Consider the following 18873-nt stretch of genomic DNA (forward strand, 5'->3'; position numbering starts at 1 on the left):
GTCGGAAAATCTGCTAATTAAACACCAGTCGCACTGTCTGAATTAGATATAGCGCAAATTAGAGGAAATTTGAAAACTGATTTCTAGCAATGCTATGTGAAAACAAGAACAATGTACTGATTCAACATTGAAAGCTACACAGCAATTCATAATTACATGCAACCAATTTTGTAAATGTATTCTTATTTACAAATTGTACACACTTTAAAGTTAACACAACTTTCCATTCTATGCAGGACTTAAATCATTGATAGGCAGAACAAGTATAAAAATATTACTTTATTTTAATATATATGCCCTTAATTTATTACTGTAATTAATTATAAACTTTATCAAAACATGCATTTTAACTAATTTGCAGTTATCCGTTTGCTTATGTGAAGTGCTTAGAGAATACATTGTTAGTTTAACAGTTTAAAACATGATCATAATTAAAGTGCTAAATAACTTGAGGGACTTTACTATTCTGAGCAAGCACATCAACCAGAAGTATGTTTTTCAGTGACCAAGTTTAAAATGAGAAAATTCATAGTACAAACAGCTTGCAATTTTATTACCTAGAATCATTTATATGCATATCAACACACTCCCAAAATGATTTATTTTAATTTAACTTTCTTCACTACTTTTGGTTTAGACGAGTAAATGGCAGTTACTTTTTTTTTTTTAAACCGTCTGTTTCTTGTAGAAATCTTCCTTTCTTTCGGTAAATGCTGATCAAGTACAGTAGTTCCATCGGAATACTCTTCTGGGGTCATTGATCCCTTTCAAATCTTTGGTAACCAATCTTTCTGTTTTCATAACACTTACGATCTATAGATGTTTACAAAATTACCTATTATAAAATCAGAACATATACAAGCATACAATGTCAAATATAAAATTTTATTTGCACAAGCACCAGACTGTGTGGCTGGAGTTGGTCTGAGGTCCAAAATCATGCAGGTGACTGAAATATTAGAACCACTATCCACAATGGATTTAGAGTTTACAGAGTCCCATTAGCTTCAGTTTGCCAAATTGGTGATAAAAGCAGCTGTACAACGGATAGTGTTCAATAGCAGCACTTGACCAAAAACGGCAGGCCAGTGGTGATTAGGCTTTGAAAAGAATCCAACAAGCACTCCAGTTTATACCAAAATCATTTAATTTTGATGGCGAAGCCCTAGGAGAGGCTGGTACGAAGAGGGGAGTTCAAAACTAATTTCATTTGAGGACATCCAGAACATTTAAGTTACATTTTAGGTTACTTGCAGATTTTAACTGGTTGTTTATCCTACGATGCACAGGTTTTATTCTGTATAAAAATTACCAATTTATTTTTGTGTTCTTTCTATTCCTTGTCACTCTTCTTTCCTTTCACAACACCTCCACGTTTGCTTTTTTCATTCATTTTTTCATACAGCTGAGATTCATACTCCACGAGCTCTTGAGCTTGCTGAACTCGCTGTTCTATATACTGCTGCTCTCCAGCCTCAGCACCATCACCTTCCTCTGCCGCATAGGTATACATGAGGTCATGATCAGAAATACCAAATATCTCCAAGCTATGAAGAAAGGCAATATGCTCATCTAGTTCTGGATCAGACTTCCTTTCAGCTGAATGCATGTCCTGCAGTTGAATCTGTGTTGCAGAAGTTGTAGTGTCATCCAAGATAAAAAGCTCCTTCAGCTCTTGTTTACTAAAGTATCTGAAAGGATTCTTAGTGTCACCAGTGGTTTGCCTTATTAATGAATCTTTGAATACCTGTCTTCTATAGATCTTCTCTTCCACTGTGGCACAAGTAATCAACCTGTATACAACTACATTTTCAGTCTGGCCAATTCGGTAAGCTCGATCCACAGCTTGAGCATCAGTGGCAGGATTCCAACTAGGATCGAAGATGATAACTCGGTCTGCTGCAGTCAGAGTAATACCAACACCACCAACTTGAGTTGTTAGTAAAAATATGGAGTAATCTTTATTATTCTGAAAAGTGGCGATTCTCCGCTCCCTTTCGGTAATACTGGTTATTGTTCCATCAATACGAATGATCATAAAACCCATGTTAGTCAAGATCCGATCTATAATGTCCAACATAACTCTTGATTGGGAGAAAACAAGAGTTTGATGTCCTTCGTCTTGAAGCCTTTGCAAGAGTCCTATAAGAAAGGACAGTTTCCCAGATTCTTCAATTAGAGTCTCATCGGAAACGTGATCAATTCTGGTAGGTTCTGATTGACCAGGAACCTGAATGCCATATTGTTCATCATCAGGTCCTTCGAGTCCGAGTTGGGTGCAAGCACGTGCAGGTAGTAACCTGGGGTGATCACAAAGTTTCTTTATGACAGTCAGTGCAGCTAAAGGCGATCTTGTTGTCATCAATAGTTCCTTAATCTCATCCAAATCAAGAAAGTTTCTGTAGATATCTTCTTGCACCGGTGCCAAGTGCACCCAAATAATGAAGTCATTTTTTCTTGAAAGAGATGGCATCTCATTAATTCCTGGTGCAGATTTTCCACTGCTCGACAAGTGATTCTTTTCAATTTCATCCTTTGTCCTTCTGAGGAAGTATGGGGTGATTAGCTCTGTAAGACTTTCGGCAATCTTAAAACCCAGAGCCATTTCACCTGCTGTAGCATCCTTTTCCCTTGCTCTAGTTATAGGGTTTTCATACTCCATTTTGAATGTTTTCAATGTCCCAAGCAATGTTCCTTGACAGGCAAAATCGAACAGCGCCCACATCTCTTGAAGATTATTTTGGACTGGAGTCCCTGTGAGGAGAATACAATTATTTGAATGGATATTGCGTGCACATTTAGTAGTCTTCGCAGAGGGAGTCTTAATTTTGTGCGCTTCATCAAGTATGAAGTAGTCCCACACAAAGTCATCGCCATCATAGCTAGAAAGTTTCTCCCAGTTATTAATGAGCATTTGGTAAGTTGTAATAAGGATGCCACCCTTCCTTTGTGTTTTTTCCAAACACTTGGTTCGTTCAGCCTTACTTGCACCATGAAACTGATTTACTCTCATTCCAGGAGTCCATTTTTCAAACTCTCTCAACCAGTTGCCAATTAGCGTTGTTGGCATTATCAAAAGTACAGTTCTAATCAACAGGGCATCAAACATTCCTGAAAGAAATGCAATGATCTGAATAGTCTTTCCTAAGCCCATATCATCGGCCAGCAGCCCACCTGTTCTCTTATCACGATGTAAGCTGTAGAGAAAGGCAATACCTTCTTTCTGATGCTCAAAAAGTTCTTTGTATATGTCTTTGTGTAGCATCAGTCCACTGTTTAAAACTTCCACAAACTCTTTTCCATGGTGTTCAGATCCAAGGTTCACCTTTGAAAGAGCTGCTTCTAGCTTGCCAATTTCATTTGCCATAAGTTCTATTGACTCTTCCAGATTGCCCAACGTCTTTTCCCTGGTTTAAGTAGCTGTAAAAAACAAACAAAAAAAATAAGTTTAAAGTTTAAAACTTCACAAACTTAACCCCCTCCCCTAGAGGCTTTTTACCATTTTGTATATCAACATCTAATCAATTATGCATTTAAGTATTGGGTTTTGAAAACCGAACCCAGCTACACCTCCGGTTTATGCAGGACTATTGTCATCATTTGAGTCAAGCCCAAAGGTTAATCATCAATGCTGTGGAACACAAAGCAACAATTTGGTACTTGTGAGCAAACACCTAGATCAGTTCAATAACATTTTACGTTGCCTGCCTACATCAATACTTGGTAACATGCACTCAATCAGGGGGGGGAAAAGGAAAACAACGTAATTAATTTGTTTGGAGCGGGTCCTACCGCAGGTGACTCCAACTGAGCCAAAGAAAATATTGGGGTGGGAACAATCTCAGTTAAGATAACCGGAGACTGCATTTTCAACACCGAATCATTCACTATGCATTCGTCAAATACGGAGGGCAGGTCTGACTCAGGAGCAGGAACGAGTCTAGCTAATTACTGTTGGCTGTGACAGTTTATCAAGTAAAAGGTTTAAACCCTAGAATGTGAACTCTTCCATAGGGTGTTTGCCAGCCTAGAAGGCACCCCAGATTATCACCAATAAAAGTAAGCACTGCATGGTTGTTGTACGAAACCTCTCACCAGTCTATTTACCTTTGCAAGGACACACACAACTGTTTCTCTAAATCTGAATATCAACTCTACCAAGCGGTCATATACCACAGATAACCTCATCTTTTATCAAAAAGGCAACATCAACCATTTATTCTAAACAATGCATTTATACAGCCTTTAAATAGTGGCTTTTGTTAAATTGTTATAAGTTAGTTATTTTTTTGAAATATGAAACACTTCAGTATAAAATGAGTGGAAAACGAGCATTTAGAGGAAGCTACATTTAATCCCTTTGCCTAAAAGGGGAAGTCTGAGTACCAGATTTGGCAAGCCCATTTTAAATCCCAGGATTAGTGTTGGCTGATTACAGAGGATGACCAAAATTAATTGACAGATTCAGCATCACCACCAAGAAATATATTTGAATATTAAGACTGAATGGGAATGGCACGTGGATATGTTAATCTGTCGAGTATCAGCCATCAAATGTTGAACATTTGTCAACTCTGCAATTGATCAGGATAGTCAAGGGTGGGTCTACAACAATCAAAACAACTTGTCAAAGGAAAGTGCCAAAGAAAATATTGGGGGTGGGATTAATCTCATGGCTGATGAGAGAAGGAACATGTCCTCTTAATAGGTTCAGTCTCTTTTGTAAGCCCAGGCTATAAAAGCGGTCATATGAAGTTTTATATTATCCTACAGCAAGAAGGAAAAACCACCAGCTTCTAATGACCAGTAAAACGTTTTCCTGGGAGGGACATTTTCCTGCATTTAGTACCTTTAGCTCAACTGGAGTTGAATTGATTACATTTGAGGGCTGTAGCTTACATTTTCTTGCTAGGGACGAAACAGCTGGGTTCTCCAAGTGTAGAGCAAACAAATTATCTGCACGTCATGATATTAAGGCCTAATCCTTCACATTCTGCGAAGAAAACAGCCAACTAATTCTCTTTACCAAATTCTCAATCAGCAATACACCTGCACTGTTATGGAAGTTGCGTGTGTGGATGAAAACAAAAAGCACAGCGGAAAGTGAGAAAGAAAAAGAAATTAAGCTATTTACTTAGGGACAGGGAATCATTTGATGGCTGGCTGAAAAGTACACTAGGATTAAGAAAACGGAGCACAAGAGCCTATGTGGAGCAAGGTGAAACGACATTGGCAGCTAAACTGCGTGTTAACACATCTCTTGCACATTCTGTTTAATTGAGCACGGTTTACTGCTGCAATACTGTTCGATATTGAGCCTGCTGCTTGCACTGAAACTCCAGGAACCAATCAGGAATAAGTGGATGGAGTCTGGGGGAAACAAGCCCAGGGTTTCTAGAGCAGATGGGTTTCCTGCAGTTACAATCAGAAGTATTAGATCAGCTCCTTTGGAATAATACCCCAAGTAAGTACTCCTCATGCAATAAACTGGAGTAAATAAGGGACAAGGTTTTTCCGGTCCATTTTCCCCTTTACGTGTCAGATGAGTTCACAGCTGTCAGCCCACATTAAACGGACAAAAGTATGCCAACCCCTTTTCTAAGTTTCATGATTAGGCCTTCACCTGGACCTGTATTCAGCTCAATAAACTATTTGTAACTAAGCACAAATATGAACTTTGACTAGATACCCATTTTTAGGCCGAGCCCAACGGCAGTGCGCATGCACCGCTTGCTCTGCGAAGCATGCAGTAGTAGAGTATGCTGTGTAGGCCTCGCCTTCTCTGCCCAGGTTTTTGAATGGCTGGTGTCATTGTCCTTGGTAAATGCTGGGTTTCCGATAGATAATGAGGCTGGTTAGTCCTTCCTTGTAACCGCCCAGTCGCCATTTGTTACTTCCCATGAGGACTGGATCTTTTACTTGTGGCATTACTCCGTCTCCTTCATAAGTCAGTAAGCATTAATTTTTATTTGCAGCGCGGTCCGCTTTAACTTTAGCGGCCACGCTAGTTTAATTTGCCGCGCGGGCCTAAAGGGAGCGTTTCTACTCACTAATCTAACAAGCATTTGCAATGCAATAGGTCTCGCATTTACACTAGTTGCAAACAATGCTTTTTATTTTTGTTTTAAAAGAAATAAAAGGCATGGTCATTTACAATGCCAATAGCCTAAACTCTCGTTAATGCGACACATAATTGCATTGCTAATGCTCTTTTAGAGACAGCCTTCCTTACTGAGACCTGATCAGACAAGGCTTGGGATCCAGATTTAGCAGCTGCAGTTCAGACAGGCTACATTATTTTAGGATCGATCATGCCATCAGATGGGGAGGGGCACAGCCGGCTTAGCGGTGGTTTATTGGGAGCACCCAGAGAGTTGCTTTTAAATGCAAGTTAACATATAATCACACTTTTAATGGATGTCTGAGGCTGCCTGGTCCAAGAACTAATCGTCCACTATAAAGGATTTCATAGAATACTGTATGCAATACCCCAACACCATTTTAGGTGATATCAATTTTCACTTAAAGGATTCTACCAATAATGAAACTGACCAACTCCTTGATAACTTGAGCGGATTTAATCTCATTCAGCTAGTCAAAACTCCCATACACTAAATGTTTACAAGCAGTCCACATTTGCAGTTGGAACACATGATCCAATCATTTAGCCAGATCACAGTTTAAATCTCAGTTGCAAAATCAATAGCAAATAAAGCCATGCAAGCTATAAAATACCAGGCCTGGAATAAAAACAATACAGAACTGCTACTTCATACCTAAACAGAAGATTCTAATATAGCCACATAAGTATTTCGATCGGCTTACCTCAGCTGTCATGAAACTGGCTCCCTAAAATCAGCCCAGGGTTTCTCTTAAACGCATGGCCTTTAAACTAAAATGTTCCAGACCATAGAAAAAGTGGAGAGCACTCAGTTGAAGAGTCTCAGCCCTCAGCGCTGCCTCTGGTTGGTGTTCGAGGCCTTCCTCAGTCCAGTCCTTCTGCCAGTCTCATGCCCTTTTTTCCCCCATTTTTTGCATTGGTTCTGCTTTGCATCGTAATTTTTCATTTTGCTCCTTTTATGAAAACTTGTTCTTTTTACTCCTTTCACCTGCCATAACCTCCATTCCCTTCCCCTCTTTTTTCTTACCTCCTTCCGCCTCTGCGAGTTTCCTCTCCCTCTTCCCAGCTGCTCTAAATCCCCTCAACCCCTAGTTAATGACAGCCGCACCGCTGGCACGCCAAAGGCAAGCCTGTCTGCACCAATCTCCAACCAGAGCAGTGCCAGGAACGCGCCTTGGGACCAGACATTGCAGTCGCCATCCCCAAAGGAAACAAGATCACCCAGACCGACTGCCCCAGAGGAGGCATTGCCCACAAATCCCAACTCCAACTGAGCATCCACATCGATGAGCCCACAAACCGACTGAACACCTACACTTCAAGGTACAGAACAACCAAACCACCGCCCTCCAGGGCGCCCTCATCTTGACCGCTCCCGGACCATGCGCACCTTTCAACGACATTATCACCCCACAAGCAATCACCTCCACTGACTGCACATTGCTGGGAGACCTCAACTTCCACCTTAACCTCTAAGATCCCAACTTCTCCTCCCTCCTGGACAACCTCCTTAACATTGGAATCAAACAGATCGTACCAGAACAAACACTCAGGAGAACATCCTTGACCCCACCTTCACAGCAGGAAACTCCATCACCTTCAGCAACACCTCCGAACTCCCATAGACAGACCATCGTTGCATCCACTTCACCTTAAAAACAACCATCACCGCAAAACACACCAGCTCCCACACAGAAATAGGAACAAGGTCTCCGACGGCCAGCTCATGCCTCCCTCAACAGCTCCACTTCAACCACCAGGGACGACTACCAACAGCGCAGCCCGAAACCTGCACATATGGATCACCAACTGCACCAACACCATTGCCCCCTCAAGAACAGCACCAACACACACCAAGAGTGCTAGCTGGTTCTCCACTGAACTCAGAAACCAGGCAAAGTTGCAGACGCCTCAAAAAGATCAGGAGAAACTTCAAACGAGCCACCACTGTCCACCACCAGCTCAGAAACACAAGGAAGAAAGCACTCCAGGACAGAATCTCCACACACACACACACACACAACAGCAAGGAACCTTTCAGCAGCAAAGAGTTTGCCCAACCAAACAGTAAAATAGACATCCCCCCCCCCCCCCGGACCTCTACAACAAACTCCGCTCCAACTACCACCACAAAATCAAGATTATCTACGACAACTTTGATGACGAAAACCACAAGGCGGAACCTACACTTCCTGCTCCCTACAACACGCAGCCAACACTTGACAGCTGGACCACTCACCACCAAAGACACCCTGAAGACAATAAAGTCAATCCACGTTGGGGACCCAACATACCATTGCCCCCTCACATCTACCACAGAGCTGCCGACAATCACCCTGAGCTGTGAAGAACCATCAACTGCTCCCTCAAGACCGCCTCCTTTCCCGACTGGAAACACGCGGAGATCAACCCTTTCCCGAAGAAACCCTCGGTGGACCCTACGGACCTCAAAAACTTCAGACCCATCTCTACTCCTGTTTCAGCAAATGTAAAAAGCTGTCAGCCAGCTCGCCTGCTTCATTGAAGAAAACATCAGAGACATCCCAATACAGCTTCAGGAAAAACTACAGCACTGAAACCACCCTCCTGGCTGCAACAGACAACCACTCCCTCAGAGGGGATATTGTGGCCCTCATCCTCCTGGACCTCTCTGCAGCCTTCGACAGTCTCACAACACCCTAGCAAGCAGCCTCTAAGATGCAGGGTTCCGGGACAAGGCCAGCGACTGGATCCGCTCAGTCCTCACTGGGAGAATGCAGCAGGTCAGACTCCCACACTGATCACCTGCAGAATTCCCCAAGAATCCTCCATCAGCCCCACCCTGTTCAACATCTACATGGCCCGCTCGCCCCCATTATCAGATCCCACGTACTCAATACTGTATCCTAAGCAGACAACACCAAACATCCTCTCTCTATCCAATGAAACCAACGTATCCAAACATAACTTTCAAGAAGGAATGGAAGCAGTTGCCAAGTGGATGAAGAGCAGCTGCCTACAACAACATGGACAAAAGCGAAGTACTCATCATTGGCCCACACCCTAACGCCTGGAATGATAGCTGGTGGCCCCCCTCACCCTTGGACCTCGGGAACCCGCCAACCCCCACAGACCATGCATGCAACCTCAGAATCATCCTGGACTCGAGACCAAGATGGACCACCAAATCAACGCTGTCTCATCTCCGGTTTCCACACCCTACGACTTCTACAAAAGCCCTTCAAATGGATCCCCCTCGAACACAGAAAGACATTCAACCATGCTCTCAGCAGCAGACTCAACTATGGCAACGCTCTACACCGCAATCAAGAACCTCAACTGTAAACTACAGAATGTTCAGAACGCTTCTGCCAGAAGAGTACTCAACCTACTACGCCACTGCCACATCACCCAACGCCTGCATACACTTCATTGGCTCCCCATCAAGAAGAGAATCACCTTAAAGCTTCTCACCCACAAAGCCCTACCAAACACGGGACCTACATACTTGAACCACAGCCTCACATTCCACGCAGCCCAAAGATCACTGCTCAGCCTAGCTCTCCCTTGCAACGGTGCCTCGCGCCAAGAAGACCAGAACAGGATTATGTTCCTTCCTCGCGGCAAAGGCATGGAAAACCCTCCCGCTCCACCTCAGACAAACTCCAACACTCTCAGAGTTCATGAAGGACTTCAACAGATATCCTTGACCATCCTGGCTCTGCACTCCCTCGCCCCCCCCCCCCCCCCCACCCCCACTGCGCTTTACAAACCAATGATTCATTGAACACTATAGCCCAGCTGTAACAGAAATGCAAACAACTTTCCCAAGAGTATAGAGACCCAATTACACTTGAGACCATCTTACTGAGAAAATCAATTAAACAAATAATTCAGCAAAAGAGCTTTAAAACTTAGGATTGTCATGCCCCAACTGTGTTACTGTTTCGACCTAAGGAGGACGTCTGGCTTGAGCTTTGTACATAGATTTGATACAGGAGATGGAAGTCCTGTTGTGCCTCCAAGAACCCTCATGCAGAACATATGAAATTTCGAACTAGGGAAAACCAGTGTTTTGAATGCAGTTTAAGGTCTAGGCACAAGGTCCGTCCCTGTAAACCGTGAAAAGTGTAATGTAGGGAGAGAATATAGGTGATGGGCAACAAGTGTACAGAGGCCTATATTATAGTACCTGTATGGCTATACGTTAACAGCTACCTAAACAATTTTGAACACTAAAATTGTATATAAAAAAATGACACAAAATTAACATTGGTTCACACGGAGGCTTTGTAGCCATCATGCTCTTCAATTCCCCTTCCAGACTATAAAACATAAGATTTAAGCCGGCTCAGTGAATACGAAGCTCACACTAAAACATCGGAGTGTTCAAATACTAGCAAGGCCAACTTGGCTCTCCATCCTTCTGAGGTTGGCAAGTAGATTACTATTAATTGTGGATAACCATCACTTGTTCACAATAGCACAAAACAGGTAAAAACTGGAGTTGCTGCCACATATACAGTGCTGCTCTACACATAATTAGGTGTTAGTGTACTTTCCTTACAGTATTACACCAAGGGCAGACATCTTAACTACCACAATTAGTCCACCCATCATGCTCAACAGAAGAGATGTTAAAAGGGCAATAATGACACTGGGCTATGGGGAGCAAAGTAGGGGGGGATGAAGGAAAGAGGTAAAAGGTGGGGGGGAAGAGTCAAAATGATTATGTAGTTAAATTTCATGGCTAAACAGTTACGTTTTACTATGCAACTGAATGGGAGTAAATGTGCATGAGGTTGCGACAATTAGTTCTGCATGAGGTTGCGACAATTAGTTCTGCAAGAAGGTGGAGATTAAGTCAGGCGCTCTGAGATGTGGGGTTGTAGTGCTACATTGTGAGACTATGGTGACCTTTCACAATGTTTTAACTTACTCCATTTTGAACGTACAACTTCATTTTTTGTGCGCTCGCATGATTTAATTGTGTGCCTTCTTGTGGCTTCAGAGTGGGCTGTTAACTTTCTTCTCAGCACAGAGCAAAACAGCCTTGCTGGAAAAGAACGTGTGGAATGAGAGTTTGGAAGCCGGAAAGAGGAATGTACCTCTGTCCGAGTCAAAATATGGAGGGCTGGCCAACTTCTGTCTTGACCCTGAAACAGACTGGTGCGGTCAGCCTTGAATTTGCAATAGATGAAGGGTTGGGGGAATTTCAAGGATTCTCTCTCAGTGTTAGTATAAAAAGTATTAAAGACAAGAAGTTTTGCAACTCTCACAGAAGCTCACTTGGGAGGTGGACACAGTCACAAGACGTTTTGCTGTCCCATTTAGACTTCCAGTGACTGAAAGGGCTTCCCGGTCGAGCGGACCATAGTGTTGTGCTTAACTCAAAGGTGGTGTATGAGCTTCATTGCTCTGATGTTTCATGTTGTGTATATTTGAGTCGGTCATTTGATGGTGTTTATTTCTGACATTTGACAGTGCTGGTTCCTTGCATTGGATGCCCATTATTATATGGTCATGTTTTGCTTTCTTATTTGACTTGTGAACGTTGGAAGTATCTGCTTGCATTTTATCCCATGCATTTGATTACTTTGGAGTTTTATTATTACTTGCGCAAAAACACATGCGCAACGAGGCTCTGACTGGGTGGAATGGAGGCCAGACCACAAGGACGCCACCGCAACCAGGAGGGGTCACTGGACCAGCAATTTAGTGCAAGGGAGACACTGAAGTGCGGCTCACGTCGAGGGGTTTGCGGACAGTACCCTTAGGAGGCTAAAAGTGAAAAGGACAACGGAGTTAAGCGTGCTCATTTCCACACTTCAAGAGAGCTACCATACATAGATGGAACAATCAATGACACAGATGCCTAATTAGGCTTTACATCCGTAAGAACAACTGTTGTGGGTGTCATTATTAATCAGTATTTTACACAAACGGTGGCAGTCCTCTTTCTAGGACTAGTCGCCTGCTTTGCATTTAAGGACTGGTAACTGACACTCCAGCGGTAACCTGCATTGAGAAAGGCTGCAGGGCCGAAACACAGCTGCATGGTATTGCAATAAATCTTGGATAGTAAGATTCCAGAGTCCGGTGTTGTGGCCACACGCTTCTTTTAAGTGATCTCGAGCTGTGTCGGGAGCCTGCTTGTATTTGGGAAGTCCGTTTTCTGTGTGTGTAACACACACACAATCATTTGACATCTGGGAAAGAGTGTTGTATTAATAAAATCCCACGCTTTATTTTCAAACTGCCTTTTAATTTGCCTCATTTTATGACTGCTGAGCCTCATTTCAGGTGTTTGTTTTCCCGAGTGACTCTTCTTGGGAGTGTTGAATTTCTTTTTTTTGGGAGTGCTAAGAAAGACAAGGGGGAGTGTGGCCGTTTAGTATTGAACGTGATCTAGGCATACATATTTCTTTATGTGAGGCAAAAGCAGGTGGAGAAGTTTCACAATGTTTGTGAAAAGTAGAAACAGACATTTCAGACCCAACTCTCCATTGCAGGTCCTTTAACCAGTGATAGTGGCCTACAGTAACTACCAGAACCACACACAGACAGCAGTGCACACAATGTTGCAGCACTAAAAAACACAAACTGGGAAATTGAGGTCTACTGGAAGGACCAGTACGGAGCATTCTAAGAGTAAATTAAACTGTCCCACAACTATAAATCAGATCTAATCATCTGGTAATCCCGTTACAGCCTGGTCATGGGGACAATAAATCGCCCTGTTTTGGCTAACCTCTCACCTAATACAGTCTACAACTTTCCTAGTCAGCAATATTGTAAACATATACAGTTTAGATCAGGAGTCTGGTAACATTTCTTGCACAGAAAAGCACAGCAAGTCAAATAAAATGAGGTAGGATTCAACATGGCAACTTCACCAGACTTGTGACCACAAAGACAAGCTCTATTTCCAACACCCCATTGGAAGCACCATATCACGGTACACTCAACGCCAAAGTCAGTACAATTGTCCTCTATGGGACGGTCACTACGCGCAGACTACACATCATGGCCTCGTGGTCAGGTAGGAGCACTGTTCACTTCTACCAATCAACTCTATTGGTTTTTGTACTATTCAATTTAACAGTACATTGAAACTCCTAGGTCTACACATCTCCCTCTGTAATCTCATTTTCTATAAAATTATACGCCCTTATCCAATTTAAAGTGTTCTTTCGCCACTAGTTTGTCAACTCATCCAATCATAACTCCTTTTTCGCTCTCTTCAGTGGCCACAGATCTTCTCAAATTTTTGGGGAATCCCTGCAATACATAAATCACATCTGACAAAATACACAAGTCTACGCCCACCAGCCACCTCCAAGTGGGAGACACTAGAAATATTGGGCTGCTGCATTTCCTTGCAATCTGTTTCCTGCACCATCATAGAGACACTGCAGAAGGTAGGAGTGAGTCCCTGTGTACCAGCATTACTCCACATCCAGAGTAGAGCTAGCTGGACAAACATCTCTACTACCATACCCACGACCCATTTAATCTGATTTTTCACTTCTGACCAGCATGTACTTGTTTGTGCAGAGTCCCACAGTGTGGAAAAGGGTGGCACTCTGTTTGCAGCCTCTGAGGCACATGTGGTCAGTTGCTCTGCCAAATTGCACTAATTACACCTGCATATGGTATACAGGATGCAGTACTTTTAACTGGACCAACTGGAAAGGTGTTATTGCAACTAAGAATCTTCTGATTTCCTGAAAAACTGATTGAGGTGACGGGGCTATACAATGGGAGAACATACGACACCATTTATGAACCCCACTATCAAGAAGAGATCAGAGTATAAGAGGGAGATTTTCCCTAAATAGGAAAAACCAGGACAATAAAGAAAAGCCTATCTTCATTGTATTTTAACATGGATAAACTGAGGATTAACCAGACAGTAGGCGGACTAAATAGAGAGGGAGAGAGACATCCCACCACAAAAAAAAAAAAAAAAAAAAAAAAAACACGGGGTTGTGATTAAACACAATGGATCACAAAAAGATCAGGACCACATCTGAAAGATAAACAATAAAGACCCACATTATGCAAGCGAGAAGCACAGTGAAGGGTAAGAGGGATAAGACAACTCCTTTTGATTAAGATGTAGATTTTTTTTTTTTTTAAATAAGTCCTGAAGTCGGGTGAACCATCCTAATACCATCGAAACTATGGGGCGACAACTTGCGATGAAATTTATACTCTGAAAATATGGTCATTGTTAGTTTGACTATACAGATAAGAGCAATTCCCTTTTTAATGAGGGACTTGTGAATGTAATATTGAGATACTTTGGTGTATGATATTTTATACATAGTTTGAATATTGTTTTTAGAACACTGCATTAACCCAATGATATTATATACAATATGTTTTAACTCTGAAAACTACGTGAAGATTGGATTAGATGGACTAAATTGGACATTTTTACATTAAACAGCGAAGTGTCAAGATAGTGTTGTGCATGAATGTGAAGGTTTAATGTCCTTTAGAAACGCAAGACATCTACTAGTACATGGTGTTGACCGTGAAAGTGAGACACAAAAGTGAACAGTTCTTATTTTAATTGGTATTCAACCCAGTTTCCCTTTCGTCAGAAGGGTATCTCTCCCATATTTGTGGAGCTCTTCTTGCAACCACATTTGGGTACATGCAAGACTCATCTCACCTTCTAGATCACGGATATCATTCCCATTTTGCTTTTAGGGACGTCAGGGGTTGCTGCATGTTAGTAATCAGTGTTTGATATTTGAGAAATGGCACGTTTTAATAGTGGTGCTGCCAATGGTCTGAACTCCAGAGATTGGTGGATAATGCAATTCTAGACAGTCCTCCATCCTATAAGGTTGAAGTTAGTCTAATTCCTGAAAGGAAGTATCGGGGACCAGGTAAGGGGTATTCTGAATGACATACAGGAACTTGGGGAGCATTATTCTGTAAAGTGCCCCAGAGATAGTGTACGAGTTTCCCCTAGTGAAATTTGTAAGCTTTTGCATTTTCTAGGAGCTATATAAAATTGTTGTGTATAAAGTCATTTCAGTGTTCAATGAGAATGGATCAGATAGAGCGCCATTGGTATTATCTCTGGCTATACGGGGCATGGGGAAGAGTGAGAAACACGATTGAAATCTTATGCCAAGAACCACTCAAGTAGAGATAGAAGCAACTGCCAATTCAAACAACCTTTAGGCATTAAAGAACAGTGTCCCTGCATATTCTTCAGATTCTTGCTTTTATTCAAACATTTATAAAAGTTCTACGTGAGGTCTGGTAGAGGTCTGTTGCATGAATGCAGATTTGTCTGAATTGATCACTTTGTTCACTACTGTCTAGAGCCTATTAGACTGAATTTTGGCTGGCATTTTAACCTTTGTATTTTAGAGAGAGGAAGGGGCCTATGAGACAGTTCTCCATAGGTTTCTTCAAATTGTGTGCAATAATTGTGAGCATTTTGAGATCTCGAGATAGGGTTCCTTCCTCTATAGCTTTGATAACTACCTCCAACGTGCCCCAACTTAACTTGATAACAGTTTATATAGTTCTGTAGGTAGGCATTTGGGGGACCAGCATTTCCACACTTCAACTGCTTCTATGCATCTTCCATTTCATCCACCCTAATTTAAGTGTCTAGGGTTTACCAGTCTTCGACTGGTAGCGTGCTTGAAGGATAGAACTCAGATTAATTACAATTCCTTCCACATGCACATAACTTTGGATGCTTGCAACGATTTCTGGTGAGAGGCAAATGCCCTAGCTGGTGTTCCTCACAACTCAGTCTTGATCTCCGTCTGATTGACCTTTGTACCTCCTACTTACTAGACAACCAGGCCAGTATTTTCCCTGCCTACTTCATAAAACCTATATTGAATACACTCACTTTGGTTACCATTCTGTAATCTTGTCTAAGGAGGACAATTGTGTGACAATCTTGCCCTCGGATTACAAAGATTACCTCTAAAGATCAGCAGCTGGACTCCAGGTTATTAAATTTTCCCATCTCACTATCTTGGACTGTTCGCCCTCTAATAACAGACTTCTAATCTTACCAAAGTCTTACACTGCATCATAATCTGCCCTGTGAAGAAATAGTCTGTGGTCTTCGAGCCTTTAACTACACAGGCATTTAATCTCCATCCAGACTGTTGGCTTCCGGTGATCTTCACAACAGTTTTGCAGCTACAGATGATAAGTATCCTAGGGTGGAATATTAACTATTCACGCCAGCGCAGAAGGAATACTACCTCTACAATGTAAACCTGCTTTCAGACATCTACCAAGCTCATGGCTTCTGGGAATTCAGCCATGGCATACTCTAGTACCACCTATGAAGTTTAGGAAGCAGGATAACATTGAAATCCCCACCAATCTCTAGTAAGTCTTTTGGCAATTACAGCATTTATTCTCTGCCCATGGTTGGACTGCCCAGGGGCAGGTATATCAAGATCATTGCAATCCTTTCTCCTTCGAAAACATTTTCTTTGGCATTAGAGCCTCACTGTATAAAGCACCCCCCCCCCCCTAACAACTTGTAAAGCCCAAATCTTTAAATGTGCCAAGACTAGCAGATGTGGCTCTTTGAGCAGTCCAATATAAAGCCCATGAATTTTCAGAAATTGTGCCACGATTCCATTCTTCAACTTAAGCCCCACACCAGCATTTTGACTTTTGTGGACTCTGAATCATTACTGAAGACGGGGACCTCCACCAAGTAATTACTAAAAACTAGGGACCCAATCTTTGGCATAGGTTCCAAAGTTTTTTAGTAAAGTGGTATAGAGTGAATTGACATTAAGTGTAGTGGTTAGAGTACAGGCATGGAGTAGAGTAGAATAGAGTGGCGTATAGTGGAGGGGTGAAGCTCAGATTGCAGTGGTGCATAGTCGATTGTTTCAGAGTAGAATAAAGTGATGTAGAGTGAAATGGACTGGTGCATGGTAGAGTGGAGTGGTTCAGGGTAAATTGCAGCCGCATAGAGTGCAGTGGCAGAGTGTAGAAGTGCAGAGTGGAGTGGTACAGAGTAGAGTTCTGTGGCACAGAGTGCAAAGTAGAGTGGCATAAAGCAGAGTGGCAAAGAGTGAAGTGGTGCAGAGTAGAGGGCAGTGGCATGAAGTGGTTCAAAGTAGAGTAGGGTAATGTGTAGTATGCATGGTGTGGTAGCTCACTGCTATTACAGACCACATCTTCACATTGCAATGACTATTATATTTGCACTGTTTACTGATAAAAGTACACTGTGCACAGACTGTAAATATCATCACCTAGTGCATCGATTCATTTGAATGGTATTAAAATATTCATTCCCACCATACTTTCGAATTACCCCAGTATCCAGCATGGATTGTCAGATACGCATTCTCATCTGAAGTTAATAAATGAAAAGTATACACCACGCTCCCACGGAAGCTGGGCCTGATATTTAACCTCCGTCTTTAAATGCGAATTAAAGGCCTAGTTACAGAAAGACAGTACTCAGAGGGGGAATACTATAATACGGTTTGGGCAAGGGAAGGGACAAACTCAAGCTGGACAGCCTAAAACAAATAAAGCCAACAAGAAAGTGTGAGCTACAAACCAAAATAACAATGGTAAGCAACAGGCAGAATGTATTCCCAGGGAAGCTTTACGAATATCACCAAGATGTCTGCAGTCTGGTAGGCTCCGAAATAAAAATGGGCAAAATCTTTTCCCATTTGTACCTACTATATATATATATATATATTTCCCAAATATTCCTATTTGATATGCTTTGCAGACAATCGACAAAGGTATGTAAAAGTATATAAATAGTACCACTGAGTACTAGATAACATACTCCAAATTGTGAATAGGCCATTCATTGTGAATAGGCCTCTCAGACACTTGAAGGAGTTGTGATGAATTGAGGCTATAGGAAATCAAAGAGCATTAAATATACCGCGATTTACTCGATGCGGTCAGTAGACCGTATCGAGTGAAATCAAACAGCGTCATAAACGGGGCTGGGCACTGGCAGGCAGGGTGAGAAACGCTGTTGGAGTGGGAAGAAGAGTGCTAAGAGGGAAAGGTGGAATGAAGAGAAGATGAGAGGAGAAGAAAATGAGTTTAAGGTGCAAACGTCTGGATAGATAACAGAAACAAACCTCTCATTTTAGCAGAACGCGGAAAAATAACTCTTAGCAACAACTCCCCCGAGCTACGCCTGTACTTGGGGCGGGAGCTCACGAGTCAGGTTTCCAAATATATATATAAAAAAAAAAAAAAAAAAAAAAAAAAAAAAAAACACACACACACCACACCCCAAGCACCTTACATGAAACACGTTTAAGGGTCCCATATACTTCTGCGTCTCATATATATTCATGTGCTTTAGACTAAACATGGTGGAGTTACCCTGAAGGGTGTGGTCACCCCCTGCACCGCTTTTACAGCTCCGTTACACATTGGTCTGGGCACAGAAACGGCTGACGGATTGATACAAATATATTCACATGTCCCCCGTGCAAAGGTTTAGGGAGTACACAATTGAGCAATCTGATGTTGCTTGTGACTTGCTGGCCCCGACGCACACGTCTTCGGGATGTCATTTCCTGAAACGTGCAAAGGTATTTCCAGTAATGGGGGGTTCAGTAATGAGTAATCACGGTGCCTGCGGCCTGCCCTGCCTCACCTGCGCAGCTTTCTTTAAGTTTTGAAATCAAGATGATTAAAGCGCCGGCCTACCCCAGCCCACGCCTCGCCGGTCCTCACCTGGTGAGCTATGTACTGCAGCAGTAGTAGTA

General features: G+C 42.4%; 1 protein-coding gene across 1 annotated transcript; it reads right to left on the reverse strand.

Moving 5' to 3' along the window:
* Nucleotides 1–256: 256 nt before the first annotated feature.
* LOC144785885 (DNA excision repair protein ERCC-6-like) lies at nucleotides 257–18873 on the reverse strand. The gene is made up of 2 exons (XM_078664751.1): nucleotides 18842–18873; nucleotides 257–3420 (listed from the first exon to the last, which is right to left on the reverse strand). Exon 2 carries the CDS (start codon nucleotides 3365–3367, stop codon nucleotides 1334–1336), a length of 2034 nt encoding a protein of 677 aa, XP_078520877.1. The 5' UTR covers nucleotides 3368–3420; nucleotides 18842–18873; the 3' UTR covers nucleotides 257–1333.

This window comes from Lissotriton helveticus, chromosome 10, assembly GCF_964261635.1.
Source record: "Lissotriton helveticus chromosome 10, aLisHel1.1, whole genome shotgun sequence".
In the NCBI taxonomy this organism is placed as follows: domain Eukaryota; kingdom Metazoa; phylum Chordata; class Amphibia; order Caudata; family Salamandridae; genus Lissotriton; species Lissotriton helveticus.